At 42.8% G+C, this 23,135-nt stretch overlaps 1 protein-coding gene across 5 annotated transcripts; it reads right to left on the bottom strand.

The window, feature by feature from the left end:
- Positions 1 to 1,525: 1,525 nt before the first annotated feature.
- On the bottom strand, positions 1,526 to 23,039 carry CCDC191 (coiled-coil domain containing 191). 5 transcript variants are annotated; one of them, XM_077341965.1, is made up of 17 exons: positions 22,883 to 23,038; positions 21,930 to 21,968; positions 21,082 to 21,223; positions 19,493 to 19,642; positions 16,852 to 17,030; positions 16,233 to 16,456; positions 14,348 to 14,510; positions 13,466 to 13,656; positions 12,060 to 12,300; positions 10,613 to 11,070; positions 10,156 to 10,229; positions 7,577 to 7,659; positions 6,954 to 7,055; positions 4,809 to 4,952; positions 3,622 to 3,774; positions 2,737 to 2,891; positions 1,526 to 2,283 (listed from the first exon to the last, which is right to left on the bottom strand). In XM_077341965.1, the coding sequence occupies exons 1-17, from the start codon at positions 22,982 to 22,984 to the stop codon at positions 2,151 to 2,153; spliced, it is 2,733 nt and encodes a 910-aa protein (XP_077198080.1). In that variant the 5' UTR covers positions 22,985 to 23,038; the 3' UTR covers positions 1,526 to 2,150. The 5 variants fall into 5 exon arrangements, 4 of the variants coding, with proteins under 4 accessions (XP_077198080.1, XP_077198081.1, XP_077198082.1 ...); XM_077341966.1 differs by having other exon boundaries at positions 21,082 to 21,220; XM_077341967.1 differs by lacking the exon at positions 19,493 to 19,642.
- Between the last annotated feature and the right edge of the window lie 96 nt (positions 23,040 to 23,135).

Raw genomic sequence — 23,135 nt, 5'->3', positions numbered from 1 at the left:
GTGCTTGCACAGGGGATACCTTTACCTTAACAGTTGAATAAAGGAGACATTGAGTCAACTGCACCTTCCCGATCATTGCAGCAATAGGACAAGGAAGTCTCCCTTTGCTTGTGAGAGGGACTGAGGGTGTCGTGAATGCTTGTTTCAGGTTTCAAGTGCCTACGAGACAAGAGGGGCCATTGGGCATACTGTGCTTAAAACACTACTTACATTTTGCTGCTATTTGTTCTATAAGGAGTTACTAAAGGACTGATAAGAGTCAAGAAAGCAGGTAAGGAATTTTAAGCAAGATGCATAATGGAGTAAGACCTCAAGCTGTGTCAAAAGAAGGGTGATGGGTGGAGGGGAGAGATTTCCCGTATCTGAAGCAGAGCCGAAGGATGCCATTTTCATAGTGCCGAGAATACCCAAGCATCTGTTGGGAAAGATATTTTTGGGTGCCTGGCAAATCCCTTTGTTTTCCAAGGTCCGTTACATGATCTGCCAGTGAGGCACACTGGCTAGTGTTCAGCTATTTCACGCGGACAACTATTCAAATATGTCTGATGAGCAGCAACCAAAAGGTCAAAGAACAACAACGGCAGTTTGACATTGGATCTGTTTTTAAAGAAAAGTTAATTATTTGGGTATAGCATGGAAACTGGTGTATGGTCAAAACAACTGAAAGGAAAACAAGAAACTGCCCTGACAAAATTTTGCTTCTTCCTACCCCCTCCAATCCTAATTAATACTGGGTTCTTGCACATCTACACAAAGTTGGCTCAAAAATAGTATGAGATCATGATGTGGTCTGAAGCAAGGCTTTCCTGAAGCAATGACAGGGAAAGAAAGTGATAAACCCATTTGTGTGGCTTCTAACCATCAATTCTCTCACCATACCCACATATCCTGCTCTTCTACACCTGTCCTGATTTATTCAGTGCACGTGTGGAGGTAGAAAGTGAACTTCCAGGGATTACATGCCAATAAAAGTTGGTCAGAAAATGTAAGAACATGCATCTTCATCATCATAAACTATAAATCACAGTTAATGGTGTAATCCACCTGCACTAGGCCTCATGCAGGCAAGGTTCCCTCCAATGATGGGCCATGTGCCCTGGGGTTCATTGTTATAACCTATTTATGACCTTGGGCTAAAGCATAAAACCTGACTGAAAAGGACACTTGATCAGTGGGTATATTTGAAGGGAACATAAGTCAACTCCAAAATTACTATCAAGATTTCTTCATCCAGTTAACCAATGCAGATGTAGTTGATGGAACTTTTTAGTGAGGGAAAGTATTCTATTTCCAGGATTTTTCTGAGCAGCAGAAACTGAAAGACAACAGATTTGAGCCATCTTGTGGTACTTCTTGCTCCCCATGCGCATGAACCTTTGCAAGGCAGCCGGTTGTGCCTCCATAGCAGACTGAGGCAGACACAGTACAATCCTCTACACTTAAGGGAAATCCCTCACAATAAATGATCTGTCAGTGTTTCTTAAAATAATTTTGCATTCCCTGAATTATGCAAAATGCTCCTGTGTGTAACCAAGAACTTTATTGCAGATATAGCTATGGAGTGTCAAACCTACAGTAAAGAGTGAGGCCAGAAGGAAAGTTTCAGTTTTAGCAGAATGCAGTTGTCCCAGCAGATAACATACAACCTGTCAGTCTTCTGATGTCATGTCAGGTAATTTGGTCTTCTCTTCTGCTTTACACATTCAACAATATGGAATCCACTTGCCGCTGGGGCAGTCCCACAAGAGAAGGGAGCACAGGTGATTAGTCTGTCTGTGGGCCGAGTCCAATAGTGCATCTCCCCTTGTGACTCGCCATTTATAGGACTGTGGTATTCACATCCTTACTCCAGTTGTGCAAGATAACACCGCAGAAGTACTCCTTCACGCAGCTGCATGCGTGTGTAAAGTGTGATAGCAGGTATACATTTATGTATATGAAGTAGACCATCATGGCGGATATGCTGAAAATGGAACCGACATTTCCTCAGGAAGCAAAGATGTTACTGCAGTGGGGAGAGAGACCAGATGAGAGGCACAGAGGTCTAGTATTTCCTGGAACATCTCCATGGATTTGATCTCAACCAGAGAAAGGCATGATGCTCATGAACTGCACTCTTCGTGCAATTTGAGCTGCCCTCAGGGCCACTGCTATGTGAGGAAGTCTGGGAGAATTTCAGCAACTCTCTTCCTTAACCGATGTAGTCTTTCTTCTTTCGCCCTTTCCTCTTTCATCAACATTGGGAACTGCCGCCAAGCCCTGAATGCAATCAGCGTTACTCTCCTGTATCAAATATTGAAAGATGGGAGGAGGTAAACAAATCCACATGCCAAAATTAAAACAGATCCACAAGTGCCAAACAAACTTTCCCAGGACAAAACTGTCTCACCGTACCCTCCAAACCCTAAAGGCTGGAGAAGATGCAGGTATAGCTTGTGATGGTGTCCTCATGTATCACCCTGTTTCGTTGTTAATTATTGCCTTTGTTTCTAAAATGTTATTAGCATGTTCTTCATTTTTGCATTTGACACAGAGCACCTAATTTAAATATGTTTATTAAATAGAATCTGATTTTCCAGTTGTTGCAGAATCTGGCAGTCTGGACTTATGAACTGCTTAAATATTGTGGACTAAGGAAAATCAGCATCAAAATGTTATTTGCATTAGTTTACCAAAACCAGGGATAAATATCCTTTGTATTAGATGCAAGTCAAATCAAAAGTGTCATATAATCACCTGTCATTATATTCGTCTGCAGTCTTCTGTTTCCTCCAAGACACTTGTTTTTCTTTATTAAATGTATCTAACCAAACTCCAAAGGCAGTCTTCTTGAGTGAAGCCTCATGGAATTTGTTTGCATTTTCTTCCAAAGCAGATGCATAATCCTTGTACTGAGTACAACCCAAGCAAGAGAATTCCATCAGTGCAGACAGCAACATAGAGGGAGAGAAACATAGAATAACAGAGGACAGAAATCAGAATGCAATTACAGCGGACAACAAATCAAAGAATCTATATGATAAAAAACAGAACAGCCAGAGTGATATGATGTTAGTGATGACTACATGCATTCAGTTCAACACTGAATACAGTTCAACATCGAGGAAGTCTCAGCTTTCAGGGTTGTTTCCTTGTTTGAAACAGGCACAATCTTATTGCTTTCAGTGGTGTGAAAGGGGCAAAGAAGGCAGACTCTACATTTATCCAAGCACACTGGAAGCCAGGTTGGGGCACCTGCATATTTGTGGTCTGCCCAGGCCTCCAGGTATCATGCAAGAGACGGGAACAGAGTCGCACGCATCATGCTGCAAGGGCGGTGCCACAGTAATGCTAGAACTACCACTCAGTTTTTCAGTTACTAATGCCTTGTGCAAGCTCCTAACCCCACGCCCAGGTTTTATACACTCAAAGTCCAAGAATAAGCATAGCCAGCTATTATCAACATGGGCACAAATGTTGTTGGGCACTCTGCCAGCCAATCTACCTGCTTGTCCAGTCAACTGGTAACAAAAGCACAAGCAAGCTGCCCCCAGAAGTGCACCTTAGCTCCCAGGCCAGGATGAGAATTTCTTCACAGAGCTGATGGCTTCAGACTGAAAAACAACATTTTCTCTTGCTTACCTTTATCCAGCTCCTCCAGCACCTTTTCAGTAGGAGGCAAGCATAGAGCTCCTCAGCCTGAGCTGTTTTCCTGGCAAGGGTTGCACGTGTGTGCTGAAGCCAGGAGACCAGGCACTTTCTCTGCAATTCATGGCAGTGCTGCCTTTCTGCCACCTGAGCATGGAATCAATAAGGGTCAGAGAAAGAGAGATGGGTGCTCAAACAACTGTGCAGCTGCAGCCACAGGACTCTGCAGCAACACCATCAAGCTTACAGCTGACAGCTCCTGCCTCTTTCGGCATTTCCATTTATCATTTCGTATTTCACCACAATCATGTTTCCAGAGCAAGTAGCCTAGCCCACTGTCTCTTTCCACCTATAGTTTAGCGACATAATTGCATTTTCCTTACTATTATGTCAAGTCCTGCCAGGTCTGGATGCACAGATGCTCTTGCCTGTATGTGTCAGTCCAGGTAACTCTTGTTTATTTAGCGGTTTGATTAAATTTCTAGTCTGTTCTTCAGAGACAGGACAGATAGCACTAAAAGCACAGCTCAACACAGCATTAGAAACGTGACAATGTAAATGGGGATTAAATGACCCATACACTGCAGGCAAAAAGTCCTCTGAAACAAGAATTGTATCATCTTTCAAATAACACTTATTCATTTGATAGAGTGCCTGTGAGTGAAGCCATTTTCAACACTCTTGCTTCTCTGTAGCTCTCCCCTTTAGCTCTCTCATAAGAAAGAGACTTAAAGCCAGGTTAGTTTCCTGGTCAAGATGCACAAATGAGTCAGAAAAAAAGGGCTGTGATACACCCAGGTCAAACAAAGTAGAAGCTGCTCTGAGAAACCTGGATATAATAACAAAAATAATAGCTTTATTTTTATAGCCCGCATTTCCCTGGTTGTCTCAGAGTGGGTAACGATACATATACAATTAATTTTAATGCTGATATATGTTTTTAAGTAAGATATATTAATTAAATTATTAACTTATTAACTTCTGTTAAATCATCATCTTAAAACCTCATTGAGGGAATCCGAATCTGTTGGCAAGTTAGTATTTTGTTTTTGTTTTTTGTTTCTTTAGGCAGGACCCTTCATTCTACGACTCTCAGCACCCTGACCTGATTAGTGAACAGAGACAGTGGTAGGTAGGGGGCAGGGACCCAGCATTCCTTTCATTTTTACTTGGGCACTTACCATCATATTTTGCTGAGTTTTCTCCATCAGTCTTTTCCAGGGCTCCAGTCCCCAATATTTGAGCAGGGCCTTAATATAATGCTCCTTTGCTTTCAACAGGAGCTGCTGCTCCCTCTCCAGCCTTTTTTGCTTTTCTAATTCTTTCTGCAGTTCAGGAAACAAAACAGATCAACTCTTATCCTGACCAAGAACATTTAGGGATTTATAAGAATAACATTTTTTAAATGCATGGACAGAGTTGACAGTGAGAAATTTTTACTCCCACTCCCAAAATACCAGAACTTGAGGGCATCCTAAAGCTGATGGGTAATAGGGTTAGGACAAACAAAAGGAAATACTACTGGTGGCCTGGCCTTGATCATACAGTTATTAGAAATAGACTATAGTTCTGTGGATTGGTTTGACTGCTCTGATCCTTGGTTCCTATCAAGAGAGCAGTATTTCCTCTCCAGAATGTAGCTTCCCATGAGTTTGAGGGAATGTTTTGAGCAGGGTCTTGCCTTGTGCTCCAAGGCCAGAAGGCATGAGTAAGCCATTCCAATCTGTAAACCTTGGGGGCTGGAATTGATAACAGGCAAAGACCTGGATCCCTGTCAGCAGTTCCTGGAAGGCTGGTGCAAGGGCTGTAGGGTGTTTCTGGGAGGTGGAGTAGGGAGGTAGAGACCCCAGGCTATTGGCTCATCCTACAAGACATCATCTTTATCAACCTCCAAGAACAGGGTATTTAATGCTATGTAATCCTATTGTTCTCTACACAGATTTGGGAACTCCCCTGTATCTATATTTCTTCTGCAGTAAAAATATTTAAAAGGTTTAATTGGGGCTGGGCAAAAGAACCCCAATTAGGCTCTTTGGCTATCATTACTTTCCACAGAAAGTGATTAAAATGTGGAATTTACTGCCAGTGATGGTCACAAGAATAGACTGCTTTAAAGGGGGATTAAATAGATTCATGGAAGATAAGTATCAATGGCTAACTAGACATGGTGACTGAAGGAAGCCTCCACATCAAACTCTGAATCCCGGAGCCAGAAGTTAACATCAGGGGAGGGCCATGGCCTCTATACCCTGCTGTTGGCCCTCTAGCAGAATTGGTTGGCCACTCTGTGAGACAGGACGCTGGACAAGGTGGACCAGTGGTTTGATCTAGCAGGGCTCTTAGGTTTTTTTCTTGTGGGTCATTGCATAATAATGGAGTTGCTTACAGTAGCAGTCCCCAACCTTTCTCAGGGCAGGGACTGCCTCCAGGGTGAGGGGAGAGCCGACGGCCAGGGTGCTGCGCAAGCGCACAGGCGCAATTGCCGCGCATGTGCGTTTTCGCCACCAGGAGGCGGTAACGCGCACGAGCGGCAACTGCACGCATGCGTGTTTTTGCCACCAGGGGCGCTAACATGCATGCGCGGCAACTGCGCGCATGAGCATTTGCGTCGCCGGCATGCCGGTGGCTGTGCCTGCCTCTTCCCTTCCTTCTCGCTGTGGGCAGGGGGAGGCAGGCGCAGCTGCTGGCGGCCCGGTACCGTGGCCTTCGCGGCCTGGCACCGGGCTTACAGGAATATCCCAAGGGAGCAATTCCAGACATAGCCTTCTTAGCATGCTAACGTGTCTTAAATGTTGCTTCAGAACACACTTTGAGTAACTATCTCCTGGCTCTCAGACATCAGATTTTTTTGTGGGAACAGAAGCTGTACTAGAGGCATAAGGTCCTATTAGGTAGTGCCAGTGACTTCACAACTGCTTCCCTGATTTTGAATGGCCCCCTTGCCCCTTTTTCTTCACAGCATGCGTATGTCTTCTTCAAAGACTGAGCCTGTCATGGGCCAGCTACCTGCTGCCTCCTCAGAATCAGAAGAAGCAGGACCTACATCAAGGGAATCCCCATCTAGGCATCTGGCTCCAGTAACAGACCCCAACTATCATTACACAGGGAACCAGATTATCATTTCATATGGAGACTGTCAGTGTTATTTTGAAAGTATATGGCTGAAATGACCTCTACAAAAGGTGAATGCAAGCAGTTGTGATGGTTTTTGCTCCGAACACGGCCACAGTTAGATTGACCTCTTCAGGGCTACAAACAGTCAGGAATTATTAGAATTCACTGGTACCTAAAATGAAGAACAGAAGTGAACACAATAGTCTTTTCACCATTTTCTGCAGTCTCCTCTCTTCCCGCCTCTTCTCTAGCTGAGCTTCTTTTTCTGCAGCTTCTTGCCTCTGACGCTCCTCTTCTTCGGCAGTCAGCCGGGCCTTAAAAGGGATCGAAGCATTAAGTAAGCTGACCTCAATGCATTTACACAAAGAAACACAGAATAAGCAGGCTAAATGCTTTCCCGAATAAAGTCAATGCCTGAGTTTATACTAGAGAAACTTAAATGCAATCCTGTAATTTCAGTGGACCCAGCCTGGAGTAATTGCACAAGACTGCACTATTAGTGCCCCAGGCCACTTGAGCTAAGTTTCACACAAAAGCCCCGACAGATACATGAACGCTATTTTCCTCTATGTCAAGCATCACGCCAGCTCAAGTAACTCTTTGCCTGAATTATGGTCAAAACTCACAGAGGACAGTCCTACCAACAGCCATCAGAACTTTGTATTCCACCTGTGAAAACTGGATAACGGGAGGTCAAGAAGAGAGAGCTCTCCAGAGAACCTAGCTGTTCATTCTTTTATCCTGTATTGCTGCTGCTGCTTTATTTTTTTACTAATCAAACCACATGATCATAAGACATTTGTCAGGGGAGAAGTCTTCCTTCAGTTTTACTTACTAGCCTCTCCTCTTCTTGCTTCTTCTTTGCTTCTTCCACTTCCTTCCTCCGTTCTGCTCTCTGAATTGCCCTCTCTTCCATAGCTACCAAATTGAGGAAGCAAAGCACACGGGTTAAGGCAAACTATGCTTTTGGATGTTAAGGATGTCGGAATATGCAAAATCTGCACTGTGCATAATTCAGCAGAATATTTGTTTGTTCATTAGATTTTTAGAACGCCATGCTCTACAGACTTGTGGCAGGTTATAAAATAAAACCCCCATAAAACATATAAAACCCCACATAGTAGAAGAAGAAGAGTTGGTTCTTATATGCCGCTTTTCCCTACTCGAAGGAGGCTCAAAGCGGCTTACAGTCACTTTCCCATTCCTCTCCCCACAACAGACACCCTGTGGGGTGGGTGAGGCTGAGAGAGCCCTGATATCACTGCTTGGTCAGAACAGCTTTATCAGTGCCGTGGCGAGCGCAAGGTCACCCAGCTGGTTGCATGTGGGGGAGCGCAGAATCGAACCCGGCATGCCAGATTAGAAGTCCGCACTCCTAACCACTACACCAAACTAGTCCCATAGCAATGCCGACAGGACATTAAAAGCAACATGAACCAAGATGACAGCGTAACACCCTCCCGTCCCCATTTCCCACAGCCATCCACCCCCGGGCGGGGTATGGTAGATATCACCATGTAGGCTGAGGAGAAGCCTTCTTGTTCCTAGCCCTGACCTCAGCCAAAGACTTGGTGGAAGAGCTCCGTTTTACAGGCCCTGCAGAATGCTGATAACTCCATCAGGTCCCTAATCTCTCCTAGGAGCTCATTCCACCAGGTTGGGGCCAGAACCAAAAAGGTCTTGGCCCAGGTCAAAGCCAGGCATGCTTACTTAGGGCCAGGGACCTCCAGTAGGTTAGCATCCACAAAGCAGAGAGCCCTGGGGGGGGGGGCATAAGGAGACAGGTGTTCCCTCAGGCAGGGCCCAAGCTGTGGATGGCTAAAGGGTGTCCTGTGGGGTGGGGGGGGGGCATCAGAAGAGATGCATATTTAGCATTGCTGGGATAGGAACTTCATGAAGATTTTCAAATTATTTCTTCCATTGTCCTAATTGCCTCATCAGGAGACTTCCTGCTTCTTTGAGCACACTGCCCCCTGCTTGTCTCCAGAGCAGCTCTGTGGACCAGAAGAATGGCTGCAGACAACAGTTAGAACATGCACACAGCCAAACACAGAGATTTTACCTCAGTCCAGGAAAGACTTCCAGAAAGGTGTCTATCTGGTGATTGTGAATTCTGTCCATCACAATAGAGATCCAGGATATTGACACCTCTGTGTAGTACAGACTTTTATTGAACCTTCCTGGCTGTAAAAAGCTTTTTGTTTATGTATGTGTGGATCTGTAATTGACCTCAGAAGAATGTCCATTTGGATCGAAACATGTCATGGCGTAACTTGGGTTACTCATAGCATTCTTGTATATCTTCTACTGAGATTTTAGTGCTTTAATTGACCTTTAGCACTGCACGATAAAATGTGTATACTACGGCAGGGGTAGTCAGCCTGTGGTCCTCCAGGTGCTATCCTCAAAGGGCCATTCAGCAAAGGTGAGCCCTTTTCTATGTGCCTACCAGTTGAATCCTATGACACTCTTCTAGTAAGTCTTATTTCAGCAGAAATTGAGTTCATTCAAGGGGAAATGGTTCTTTCTGATTAAGAAAGACTTTCTCTGTTGAAGAAAAATCTTGTTGAAGGAAGACTTGGTGGAAGGGAGTCATCGATTTCAACCCTTTTAGCTAGTAATTTGATGCATTTACTGAACTATTACCTGCAACCCTAATCTTTCTGAGCTTGTCTGAACCACAGTCTCATTGGTTAGTAGGAGGACAGAGAATGTAGGGTCAATCCTATGACATCACAATCCTAGTTCTAGTGCCAAAAGAACATTTGCATGGATATGAGAATCTAGGTGGAAATTAGTAATAACTTTGGAAAAAATCTAATCATGGACTTGGTAATTAGATAACACTCTACAGAGACTGTTGTTCACCAAACAACAGATATATTAAATAGTAATTATGCAAACATACAAGGAAGTGTGATATTAATGGAGAAACAAAAATGAATTTATTGAAGAATATAAATCACAACTGAATAAGAAATAAGTGATTCAGTCTCCACATTTGTTTATGGGCAGGGTTCTCTGTTTGATCAGACTACCTGAGAATCTTTAATACTTGTGAAATCCCCCCAATGCATTTCACATCAACCTTCAAGGGGATATCACCTCATATTCTCAGTAGACTGTTACTTTCTCTTCTGTTAGTATTACACTGAACAAGCTCATTCAGCGGCTTCATGTGAAATGCATTGGGATTTCAAAAATATTAAAGATTCTTTCTCTACAAACACAAATTGTGTTTTCCCCAATTTTATTCATTAGACTTGATGTGGCCCTTTTTTTCTTTCAGTGGCACAAATACTTCTGAACACAGAGATGCTCTACATTATTAATATGTTGGCCTGCATGCCGGACATTTATTGACGTTTCCCTCAAGCATAAACTCAATAGCCTCCTCTAAGTGCAGAAATATACCTTTGACTATGGGATGGGCAGAGGACACCTTCAGATTCCTCCTGGCTTTAGCAACCAGCTGCTGATCACCTGACCTGAAAGGAAGACAAAGTGGAATAAGGAAACATAGAAAATTTAGAATGATTACTCACTCCAATTCTTTTCAATTACAGAAGAGATTCCAAAAGATCTCAAATGGCAGTTATGACAGTTACCTGCTTCACCAGGAAGGAGTCTAAGAAAATCTATTTATCTTCCTTGGAATATCTTGATGATATCATCAAGACCAACAGAGCCAAGTTCAATGCTGTTTACTGATACAGAATTCACTAGCTCTATCTTCTCTCAGCCTAACCTACCTCACAGGGTTGTTCTAGGGATGAAATGAAGACAGAGAATCATGGATATACCTTTGAGGCTGCTGCCCCAACCTGCCATTATGCAGCTATCAGACAAATGGATATTGTTGGCACGGTACCTTGAAGGTTTCATAATCTTGTAATCTGCTTGATTTTCTGTGATCTGATTACCAACTGCCCTGGAAACAGCTGTGGTTTGCCCAGCATTCTCCTGGGCCTTCTTTAGACTCTGATTTCCTTGGAGCTCAAGGATCAATTCTTGCTGTTCTTGAAGTTGCTGTCGCTGTTCTTCAATTAGCTGCTGCTGGAAGGCATGGTGGTGCTCAAAGGGGCCCAACCAGCCAGGTGCCATTTTTGGACTTGGAATAACGAGATGCTGAATGGAGCTTCTTGCTAGGCCGTCAGACATGACACGGTTGTGTGCTTTCAAAGCAACATGCTTCTGGGTGACCTGCCATGCCCATTTGGGCTTTTCTGGAGGAATATTACATTTCTGGCCAGTCTTTGGAAAGCAGGAATTTGCTTTTTCCATTCTTGCATCTGGGGGCTCCTTCTCTAAACGGAGTATTTCATCCACCTGGAAGAGAAGAAGCCTTATGCCAATTATTAACATCAAGATCTCCATTCTTGCTGAGGAAACATTTTTGCTTATGAAGCAAAACAGGTTGGCATGACTGCTCCCAAGTAACCTCTCAGCAGCCGCTCAGGAAAGCTATTCTCTTTGTTTCCTATTCCTTCATTACAAGTTCAGGCCTCCTACCACCCCCCACCACAAGGCCTCCTTAGAGGCAGGCACAGGATGGAAAGTTTCCAATAAGGAAGAAGGCCGGGTCATGGAGCCAGCAATTGCACATTTGTTCCATAGTGTTTTGGAGTTTTCCCAGCTATACAACTGCCCTCAAACAGCTACTTTTCCACTTCTCTACTTATGCTGAAGTACAAAAGCCTTTTTTGTTGTACTCAATTCCTTTGCACTGCAAAGGGAAAAGGGTGTTTTGTCAGGGCAGAGCAGCAGCCTTTCTGATTTTGGAAAGGTTACTTTGCCCTTGAGAATCTACCAATAATGAAACTATGTAAGTTTGCTCCTCCCCTTTCCCCACTATCACTTCCACTCTAGGAAAGAGATATATTTATTTGAATATAGAATCTCTTTGGGAAAAAATATCGATCTAGTTTTGGAGTAACCCGAAGAAGGAGTTCAGTTAACTACGGGCACCACACCTTTGTCATTGTTTTGCATTTTGCATCCCTAGTCAGCAGCTTAGCTTTGCAAAACAGCCTCTTTGAGGAGTCAAGAGGGGCGGGGGCCGAGGCTCTCTATGCCTCACCCAGCAAAAGGGTCCACAGAAAAGTACTGCAACCAGATATATTTTTTAGCCGTGTCCCCCTCCTTGGCATGGGGAGAACATGAATGGAAGACATCACTTGGTGGCAGTGAACTTGGCCCAAGGTCAGTTGCCAGCTTCGTTTTTGTTCAGTTCTATGCTTTGGAATGATGATCAACCTCAGTGTTAAAATGAATGAATTAATCAAAATGACGTAAAGCCAGACAGAAATAAAATTTACCTCTCCGTAGCTCACAGATTGATCCTGAGCCCCTTCTGTTTCTCCAGCATTCCATGGGCGATTGGTAGGATTTTTCTCCAGAGCTACTTCCTCCAGGAGGTTTGCCATCTTCTTCCTTGTTTCCTCCCTTTTCACCTGCAGCTCTCTCTTTTCAGTTTCCATTCGACTCCAATACTGCCACTCAGCAAAGTAATGGTGCAAAATGTACTTCCGATTAAACTCTGCTGCCAACTGGATTTTCCTAGAGAACCAATGTGAAAATGACATCGCCTCATTAGGATGGCTTTGTGGCATTTGTCTTGGATTTTGAACATGAATTTTAGAACAGTTCGTTTTTTCTCGACTGGTGCACCTTTATGACAAAGATAGTAAGATTGGGTCTCTCCCTTCCCCTCTTATGACCAGGACCTAGGCTAACACCGCCTTGGGCCATCTTTAGTGGACACAGACTGCGAGTAGCCGAGGTGAGGTTTCATGGGGAAGAACAGGTTTTGTTGTTGCCGCCACCATCGATGATTTGTATTTGTACTAGGGTTTTATATTTTTATTGTAAACCGCCACAGGCCGGCCTGGCCGGGAGTGTAAGCCTAAAAATCCAACAAATAAATAAATAAGATCAGCAAATGAAAGCTAAATTCTTAGTTGTTAAAAACTGCTTTAATTTTTTTTAAAAAATAGGCCAGGAATTAAGAGGTGATAAAGAGCCCTATTTGCAGTTAACCTTAGTTGATACTGCGGGAGCTTCTGGCTTTCCACAGGGCCCTGAAAACAGAGCTCTTCCACCAGGCCTATGTTTGAGGCCAGGGTGAAGAGAAGATCTATGCTCCCCCCCCAAAGGAGGAGTATTCCACCATGTGTCATCTGTGGTGGTTAGCTGCTCCCCTGATTCACAGCAGGTAGGTGGTGGGTTGGTTCCCGATGCTTTTTGGTAGTTCTATTTTAATTGCTGGTTTTAAGGGAAAGAGGGGTTTTAGGGGACTGTATTGTTTTTACTTTGTAACTCGCCACGATCCGGCTTTGTCAGGAGTGGTGGGTAATAAATTCAATAATAATAATAATAATAATAATAATAATAATAATAATGAACCTGGCAGCTTCCTTAACTGAGAAATGGTCAAAAGTTTCAAAAGATGACACAGTATTATTCCTGGTGGATTTATTTTATAGGAAACTTTGGACTGTGTGTATTTTTGAACAAATGTTATTTAGGCAGGTGATTTCAAATGCATACTTTGCATCTTTGCATTTTTTAAAAATTAAGGATGTCATTTGAACTTTTCATTTTAAGGACAGAAACTTCTAAGGACAGTAGCAGGCTCCCAAGGAGTACAAAATACATTCCCTGTCCTAGTAAGTCCACAGTGGTGGAGGGTTGAGTGGGGAAACCCTGTGCTAAATGCTGTTACCTGTTTTGATCCCGCAGTTGGCTCTCCATTTTCTGAGTCTCCTGCTCCATCTTCTGGGACCATGTGTAATCTCTCCAGGCTCGCAAGGCCTTCAGCTGGCACTTCCAGTTTGCAAGGGCCTGGGCTTTCCCTAGCTTGATCTTGAGATCCAGAATAAGCTTATACCAGGCAGAGAAATACCGTTGCAGGCACTACAAGGAGAAGGGTAACAAAAGTAGTCACCATATTCCATCACCTTCAGCAGCTCTAACTCCAATTAAGGTAAAACAATGTGTCTTTCCCAATAGCAATTTGGCTTGTTCTTGTACATTCTAACACTTTCTCTTCTGGTTCAAACACACACACACTCTGTGGCACATCCAAATAGTTACAGAATTTGCATATGTGTTTCTCCATCCTATCTTTTAAGGAAGCCTTTATTATTATATTATATTATATAATAAGAGATAAGCTAATCTTAAGAACGAGAGGAAAAAAGAACAAGGGCTCTTCTGTCAAGAACATCTAGGAGAAAAGGACCCAATTAATTTCTAAGCATATTATGCTTGTCTCTAAACTGTCTTGAGAGGCTGTTTGAACGTGGGGTTGAAAAAGAACTCTGCATGCACAACCACAGTATGACCAGGAGCCAGGAACCACAAGGCAAACTCCAGCTCCTTCCACTCCACTCTTCCAGCACAGATAACTTCTGCTTGCTGCACTTATGGCTCTTACCTTTTCTCTTAAAGAGTATCCAGTGATTGCCACAAGTGCCTTTCGGTTGTGCTATGAAATCCTGAGAGGTTGTTTTATTGGTTTAACAAACATTGCGCAAGACCCCAGGTAAAAACACTACCTGGTTCAAAGTGCTCAGACAAACAAGCAGAGAGTGTGGGTGCTCACCTGGTGATTTGCAGTGTCAATCTTGTTCAGTAGCTCCTGCAACATGGCTTCTTTCTCTTTCCTTTGTCTTTTCTTCTCACAATCTAGTGAGACTGGCAAAGTTGGAGGCAGGCCTGCTTCTATCAGCCTGTGAGTCTTTTTTAACTTGTGCCTCCTTCTTTCCCTGAAAAAGAAACAATCCTTGAGAAGAAAGCAAGAAGACAGAGCTTTGTGATGTTCATCTCAACACACAGTGAACTAGTTTCAGATCCTTTTTGTGTCAAAAGGATCAAGCTACAAAAAACAAAACATTAAAGTATTAAATATACAGCATGCATATATAAAATTAAAAACATTAGGGGTCTGAATGACAGACCGTACAATGTACAAACATTCCTGATGGATAAATATATCCTTTGAACCACATAAAATCAGGTGTGTTGTGGCTCCAGCATTCCTCAGTGGTTACAAATATACATGTATATAACACACATTCAGGGAGTATTATATTTTTCACAACCAGGTATTCTCTAAATTTTAAAGAGGGGAAAGGAAACAAAATTATTAATGATGAAATTGACAAAATTATGGTTTCAGGGCCTCACATTTACAAGCAGATGATCTCAACTTTAGCTGCAAGAACTCCCTGCCTATCCCCCTCCCTCCACTGCCTATTTATCCACCTTGTTCTCACTGTACTAATTAATAGCCTTTGGGAAAGGTCCTTTAGGGATGGAGTTAAATGCCATCGATATACAGATGATCCCCAACAATACTTCTCCCTCTCAACAAAGTCAGCAGAGGCCATTAACATTCTTAGCAGATGCTGGAAGAAAGAGAGAAGAAGTGCTACCCAGCTTTTCATTATCTGAAGGAGTCCCAAAACTGCTTACAAACATCTTTCCCTTCATCTCTCCACAATGGACACCCTGTGAGGTAGGTGGGGCTGAGGAAGCTCTGAGAGAAGTGATCTGCAAGAACAGGTCAAAGAGAACTGTGATTAACCCAAGGTCACCCAGCTGGCTGCATGTGGAGGAGCGAGGAATCAAAAACAGTTCTCCAGATTAGAGTCTGCTGCTCTTAACCACTACACCACTGGGTGGATGAGGGCCAAATGGCTGATAGTTTGATAACCAGGAAATGAGGCATTAGCTTGTCTTGAATAGGGCTACACTCCTAAAAGAGTTGGTTAACAGCTTCAAGGTAATATTAGAATAAAATCTTCTGAAGGGCACTCAGATCTCATTTGTGCTATACATTGCCTTTAACCAACAGCAGTTGGTTCTCTGAATGCATCCCTTGTCTGGAAAAGTGACATCTGTTCTGAGTACTTCTACTGGTACCTTTTAAAATCTGTACCATAAATAAAGCTGGATAGGGATGATGGGAGGAGTTGGGATTCATTGCGTACCCGATTGGCCATCTGTCCAACAAATGGCCAATCAGGTAAGCTGTCCCGCCCCTCATTGGTGGGGGGAGAGAAGGCTAGCAACCATTGTATTTTAAATTACAACGAGCTATTTTGCTAATAACAAATATATTTTTGCTAGCTTTTCCTGCTATCACTGACCTTTTATTACAGTATTGCTGCTGCTTAGATTTGAAGACTTTAATTGCTGTAAGTTTTGTTACCGTACGCATTGTGGCTGTGTTTATGGATTTTATTGTTTTTTGGGGGTTCCTGCCTACTAATGTTACTATTCCCACTATTCTCTGTGGGGAAGCAACACAAAAACATTGTAAATAAATAAATGCCAGGAAAAGCAGTAGAACATCTATCTGAAACAGATTTCATTTTATCCAGGAAGTCACAAATGAAGAAATGTTGAACTTGGGCTATACAGTGCCTTGGAAGCAAAATACCAAAATCTGTTCGACTTCCAGGTTTTCTTTCTCTCAAGCTTACATTTCCTGTGCTTGTTGCATGAGGAGCCTTTTTTCTACCATCTCCTTCCGCAGCTTTACCATCTGCCTTTGGATTTCTTCTTCTTCCTTTTTGGCTTTCAGGGCCTTTTTCTGTTTCTCCTCCTGCAGTTGCTTCTGGGCCTCTAACATGGCAGATTTTTTCAGGGCCTTCTCTTGTTTCACAAGCTCTAGCGCCTTCTGGCGCTTCATGCGATTTTCTTTTACCTGAAAAACAGAACAACAGGAGAAATCATGTGTTTTGCTTTACCATTTCCATCAGAAAAAATTATGTAAATATGGCAGTTAGGGCTGTCAGCTCTGGGTTTGGAAAGACCTGGAGGCTGAGGAGGGCAAGGTTTGGGGAGGGGAGGGATTTCATTGGGGTATAATGCCACACAGTCCACCTTCTGAAGTGACCATTTTATCCAGGCAAACTGACCTGTCTCCTGGAGATCAGTTGTAATAATGAAAGGAAGCTCCAGCCACTACCTAAAGGTTTAAAAAACCCTGGAAAAGCCCCCTCAGCCTGTATTATTTTTGTCACCTGCATTTTACAACAGCAAATGCCTTAACATAGCTGTACTTCAGCAAGCAAGGGAAATGAATTTCCTTTCTTCTACCTGCTTATGCCTTAGCTCCATGGTAATGTGGGGGTCCCTGGACTTTCTCTTCTCCTTGCGATGTTCAGTTTTAAGTTCTTCCAATACTCCGCTGTCCACAACTTCACTTTGCAGTAAATGCTGCAAAAAGTCTTGCACTGTAGTCTTTTCTGTTTCTTGTTCCAAGTAATCACACAAATCTGGAATATATGATGCCAAACAACTGCAATAAAACCCCTGTGGGATGTGGTCCTGAATCCCACAGAAATGATTCTTGACATAATGTACAAGGAAACACACATTTTCTGTAATTTGTCTCCCTAACATTATACAGTAGACGGTCCAGGAAACCGAATCATCTCCTTCCATCTATCAACATAACTGTATAACACATTTTTAGATCCCCAAGGCAAAATGGTTAACAGAGAAACTGTCACCACTCTTTTTGAGGAGCCAAATTCTCCAAGGTATCTGCTGTTAAATTGTATTTATTTAAATTTATTATAAATGTTGTTAGTTTGGAAAATGGATAGAAGAGAAGAAGGTTCTTATATGCTGCTTTTCTCTACCCAAAGGAGTCTCAAAACAGCTTATAGACGCCTTCCCTTTCCTCTCCCCACAACTGACACCCTGTGAGAGGCTGAGAGAGCCCTGATATTCCTGCTCAGTCAGAACAGTTTTATCAGTGCCGTGGCAAGCCCAAGGTCACCCAGCTGGCTAAATGTGGGGGCGTGCAGAATCGAACCCGGCTTGCCAAATTAAAAGTCCGCACGCCTAACCACTACACCAAACTAGAACTAAGACACAATTAAAAAAGAAGGTAACATTTTTTTTAACCCTTGAGCGTTTTTTGACCCCTTGACCTCTTCCAGTCAACAAATCTGAGTGTTTTGTAACATGGGAGGAGGACAGCCCTCATTCTGAATTGGCACCCTGATGTTGCAAGTTGGTAAAAATCTGATTGGTTATGTGGAGCTCATAATGCATCAGTTGACTGGCTAGGGCTACAGTCCCAGAAAGAAGAAAAGGGAGCTAAGGAGATTAAAATGTGTTCAGGAAGCACTATAAATAGGTTCAGGTGTTCTTTAGTGGGGATAGCACATTTTGAATCTGTTCCTGTCATATTGAAAATGTTTGCTGGGCAATATTCAGAAAAAACACTTCACTTTCAGACATGTCCAATTATGCATAATAACTCAAAATTAACTCCCCCATTAAAGCCTCTTGTGGTGCAGGGTGGTAAGGCAGCCGACATGCTGTCTGAAGCTCTGACCATGAGGCTGGGAGTTCAATCCCAGCAGCGAGCTCAAGGTTGACTCAGCCTTCCATCCTTCCGAGGTCAGTAAATGAGTTCCCAGCTTGCTGGGGGGTAAAACGGTAATGACTGGGGAAGGCACTGGCAAACCACCCTGTATTGAGTCTGCCATGAAAATGCTGGAGGGTGCTTACACAGGGGATACCTTTACCTTTAACTCCCCCATACCCAGTACAGCTAAGGTCATGTATTTGTAAAATAACTACATCTTTTTAAAAAAACATAGATCAAAGATGCAAAAGGGAAAAAAGAACATAAAGGGAAAGAAAACCCAAATTGAAGAGGATGGAAAGAAAAGAAGCCAAAATCAGGTGTAACCAGCCAGATTGCCTTGCAGATTGTTTTTGTATTTAGCGTATCATAGGCTTAATTTAGGAGGTTCTTATTTTGGTTTTGTTTGTCCTAATGTTCTAATTCACCCCTGTGGGTGAAGGATACTTTTAACTTTTTGCAAGTTATGTTATAAAATAAAATTGCCTTGCAAAGATTGACATTTATTATAGCTTGTGTCCCCTTGACCTGGATTGCCCAAGCTAGCCCATTCTCATCAGATTTCAGAAGCTACTCAGGGCTAGTACTTGGATGGGAGTCCACCAAAGAAGTCCAGGGTCCATCCACATAGGTATGCAATGGCCGACTACCTCTGGGCATCTCTCGCCTTGAAAACCCTAGAGGGTCATCATAATAACCGCCCTGAGCCTCCGGGGAGGGCGGTATAGAAGTATGATAAATAAAATAAGATAAATAAATAATTGGGCTGTGACTTGACAGCACTTTTCACCATCTCCATAGTTTGTGTTGAAGTGCGTTCTTAATGAGGGGCCAAAATGCTGTGTTGTAAATAAAGTGACTTCACTATCAGCATAATGCAGTTATTTATTTTTTGATTCATACACTGTCCCTCCTGGCATGCTGGCTCGGGGCAGCTTCCAACATTGTTTCATAAAAACATATTTAATAAGTAACAATTGCATACAATATTATTAAACTTTAAAAACATCCTTAAAACAATCATGCCAGCTGTATAAGCAATTTATTCATCTGAGAGCGTCTCATTTTTTCTTAGGAGGGGGTCTGTATATAGGGAGCCCAGATGGTGTTTATCCACAGAGCACCATGAACTTTTTATTAATCCTTTGGTTCTTCGACTTTAAATCCATATACTTGGAACAAAGTTTCCATTCAACTGAGCTTTACAATCTCTAACTACATATCCTCTATGGCTGCAATAATGTGCATGTTTACAATAGAGTAAGTCTCAATGGATTCAAGGGAAATTACTTCTGAGTAAGCATGCACAGGATCCACTTATGTAAATATCAGTTTGAAATCAAGTCAAGTTCTCACCGTTAAACTTGTCATACTTCTGGAAGCCAGTAGGGGGCTCATGGGGAGGAACAAAGCTACCAGCAGCCTGATTTTCAGCATCATCTTCTTGATCAGATGCCAGTTCCAATTTCAGTTTTGAGTTCATCCAATCGCTAAGCAGTTCTTGTGCTATTTTGGGGGGGAATTGTCAAAGTTACCATAATCAGAAACCATGACAGAAAAACTAAAGGCATAAACTAAGCTTGAACACATCCAGCCAGTGTGGTATACTGATTAGAATATGTGATCCGGAACTGGAAGACCCAGTTTTGAATCCCCATTCTGCCATGGCAGTTTATGGGATGACTATTGTCTCTCTCACATTGCATACCCACTTACCAACTTCACAGGGTTGTTATTTTGAGGATGGAATGGAACCGAGAATTACAGTGGCATTCATTTCTTCCAGGCCAAACTGGCCAGGGAATCTGGTTTTCTGGGCATGGAATTGGAGTCATTGTGAGTGGGCAGGTAGTTGTGAGTTTCCTGCATTGTGCAGGGGGTTGGGCTAGATGACCCTGCAAGTCCCCTTCAGGATTCCAAAAGTTACCAAAATATTTGTTAAACCACTGTGAGATCCAACACAGTGTGGTGGTTAAGAGCAGTGGATTCTAATCTGGAAAACCAGGTCTGAATCCCTGCTCTTCCACATGCAGCCTGCTGGGTGACCTTGGGGCATAGTCCTCTCAGAGCTCTCTAAGCCTCATCTACTTCTCAAGGTGCCTGTTGTGAAGAGAGGAAGGGAAAGGCAATTGTAAGCCACTCCAGGATTCCTTACGGTAGAAAAAATTTGATATAAAACCTACTCTTTTAAAAAAAGAATTGGAAAGTATACAGATTAAGGATAGAACTGAAATCTGACAGGGGCACATCTTATCGACATTTTTTGCTCCCTTCCACTATAAGGAAACTGCCCTTCAGATGATAAAATGGAGCACAGTAAGGTAAGTCAGTTTGAGTTCCCTTTGGGGAGAAATGTGTGGTATATATAGACAGAGTCAATTTGAAGCACGTCCCTGTGGGTTCTGTAATATTCACTTTAAAGCTAGTAGGATTTTTATCTTAGTTATTGTATTTTTACATTATTTTAAGCAGCTGAGTCTAAAAGAGATAGGATATAAAATTGATAAGAACAAAAAAGGATATATATCCCAAATGATCCACTGGGAATGTGTAGCAATGTAGCAATAACTTAATGACTGTTTATGTTGATATTGTTGTTCACTTTAGCTGATGAGTTATTTTGTCATCAACAAGCTTCAGCATAATCTATAGCCCTGTGCTGCTATGCTGACACAATTGTCCCTTTTATCATTACCACTCACCAGCAATGCCAACAGAGCTGGGAGCAAGAATTCTCAAAAAGCAGTTTCCAGCATAACACGGAGGAGAGAGGTGTACTTTTGTAGGGGAAAAAAAAAGAGTATCTAAAATTTTAAGAACATGCACCAGCCTCTGCATGGACCTAACAAAATTATCTGGAGCAGAAGACATGAAAACAGGTGGATCATTGGAGACTGTTGTCTCCTTGAGTGACCGGAGACAACAGAGTTGCATTTAGAAAATACCTTCCGCATATGCATCATCATGCTCTTGCAGCTGTTCTGCTGTCTCCAAATCCAGCACCGGACCATTAAGCCTTTGTGAATAAGGTTTCCTTTTTAAGGAAAAAGCCTCAGAAATAGCAAATTCAGAGGCTTGTTCTACCTGCTAAGAAAGAAATAATAATTTTAATATAAGGAGGTAGAGTAGAGCCCAGGTCCCATAGCTGAATCAGCAGTGCCTCCTTGTTTGCATAACATCACAGGTTTAATCTCTGACACCTCTAGTTTATAAGATCTCATAGGGCTCAGAAAGGCCTTCGCTGGAGTCTGTTGGAAACCCCCACTGCTAGAAAGAACAGACAGAATTAAGCTAGAGCAGGCTTTCCCAGCCAGGGTTTCATGAAACCGTGGGATTTCTTGACAGCCCTGGAAGAGTTTTCCCAAATGGATGGAAGTTAATCAGTTTTTAATGCATTGTTTAAAATGGTTAAACATTTATCGGGTGGTATGACCATATACGGTCATGTCGACCCCTTCTCAAAGGCCAGGGGCTTCGAGGGGGTGGGAAGCAATGCTTCTGGACCCTATTCTGCATAATGGTGCCACTTCCAAGGTTTCTCAAAGCTTGAAGAATGTTTTAGGGGGTTCTCAACAGAAAAAACGGGATGAATAATCTCATTGAATCATAGGGAAAATCGCCACGATGATTTTAATGAAATTTACTTCTAAGTGTATTTGCAAGCACAACACAACAGCCTAAACCCTCCCAACATGCGTACAGTCTGTAGGATATAAATAGAATTGAATAAAATGGGATTCACTTCAAAGTTAACAAGTATAGAAAGACTGCATCTCACTGAATTTCCTCTTACCTTAATCCAGTGCGCCACATTGTCAACATCAAATTTTGGCTGGAAAAAAATTACAAAAATGTAACACACAGTATTTCCTTTAATGTTCCTATTAAAATAAAAGTAAAGGGCTTCCTTAAAAGTACATGACTGTAAACCCTTGGAACTCCTAACTCAGCAAGAGGCCAGCTGAGTTCTACCTCCTCCTGAAATGGAAGTTGATTGAGATGCTGCCCAAAATACTGCTTCTGTTGAGGTTCCATAACTGCCACAACTAAGCAACTGAAAAAGCTGCCTCTTGCATAGTTCTCTATTGGTAATCAACAACTCCACAATGGACCCCGGAATTTAATTTTTATTCAGTCCTTCCTCCAAAGAGTTCAGAACTGTTTTATCTTAATTACAACCCTGTGAAACAGATTCTGAAGGGTAGTCAAGCTTGTCTGAAGTAAAAGCACAAAGTTTGAGAACAAATCTCACCTTTAAGGCTAACAAAGTTTAATTCTGGGTATAAGCAGACAAAAGTGTATACCCACACTTAAATTTTATTAGTTGTCCTGTGCAAGGGGTCAGATTGAAACCATAGCAAAGTCACATAATGAGCTGCATGGATGAAGGGACTCTGAATCTGGGTCTCCCTGCATCTTGATCCATTATACACTCTGGCTCTTCCACTCTGGTGCTGACATGCGAAAAGGAGTTGCTTGGGTTGGATCAGTGAGAATCCCATTAGGGTGGTACTGCTGGCCGCAGGGGTTAGCACGGGACAAGGATCTAAGAGACCAAGGTTCAAATCCCTAGCCTGCTCATCCAGCCTACCCCTCCTCACAAGCTTGTCAGGCAAGAAGGAGAAAGGCACTCAGTTCTGAGTTAGGGATAAAAATGTACTAAATAAAAGAATGAGCCTTGACTGAATGGCTGCACAGGCTGAGGGTGGGACGAGCATCAAGGCTCCAGCAGAACCTTCCTCCTACCTTCTTCCTCTCTGTACGCCGCCAACGGTACAGCCCGGGTCGAGGTCCCATGACCGCCATGGGAAAAGCCCCAAAGACCAGCTCTTCCTTTTGTATAAGCATTTACCGTACTGGCGCCCGGGGCATGCTGGGAAATGAAGTTCTACTGCTGAAGGAGTACCGCAATCAGGAGCGAAACCTAAACTACAAGACCCACAACTGTCAAGCGAAGCGAGCGTAGCGTCCTGCAACGTCTCCATGGCAATACTGGCGC

The sequence above is a fragment of the Paroedura picta genome, chromosome 6 (assembly GCF_049243985.1).
Source record: "Paroedura picta isolate Pp20150507F chromosome 6, Ppicta_v3.0, whole genome shotgun sequence".
NCBI lineage: Eukaryota > Metazoa > Chordata > Lepidosauria > Squamata > Gekkonidae > Paroedura > Paroedura picta.
Note: the sequence above shows the minus strand (reverse complement) of the source record. Positions and strands in the feature narration are given on the sequence as shown.

Bases quoted from the DNA above. Each gene is read 5' to 3' on its own strand.
- CCDC191 (XM_077341965.1), bottom strand. From the start codon at position 22,984: ATGCTTATACAAAAGGAAGAGCTGGTCTTTGGGGCTTTTCCCATGGCG. The intron at 17,031-19,492 runs GTGAGAACTTGA...CATATATTCCAG, and splicing joins GAAGTATGACAAGTTTAACG to ATTTGTGTGATTACTTGGAA. The intron at 14,511-16,232 runs GTAAGCTTGAGA...TTTCTTTTTCAG, and splicing joins ATGCAACAAGCACAGGAAAT to GGAAAGAAGGAGGCACAAGT.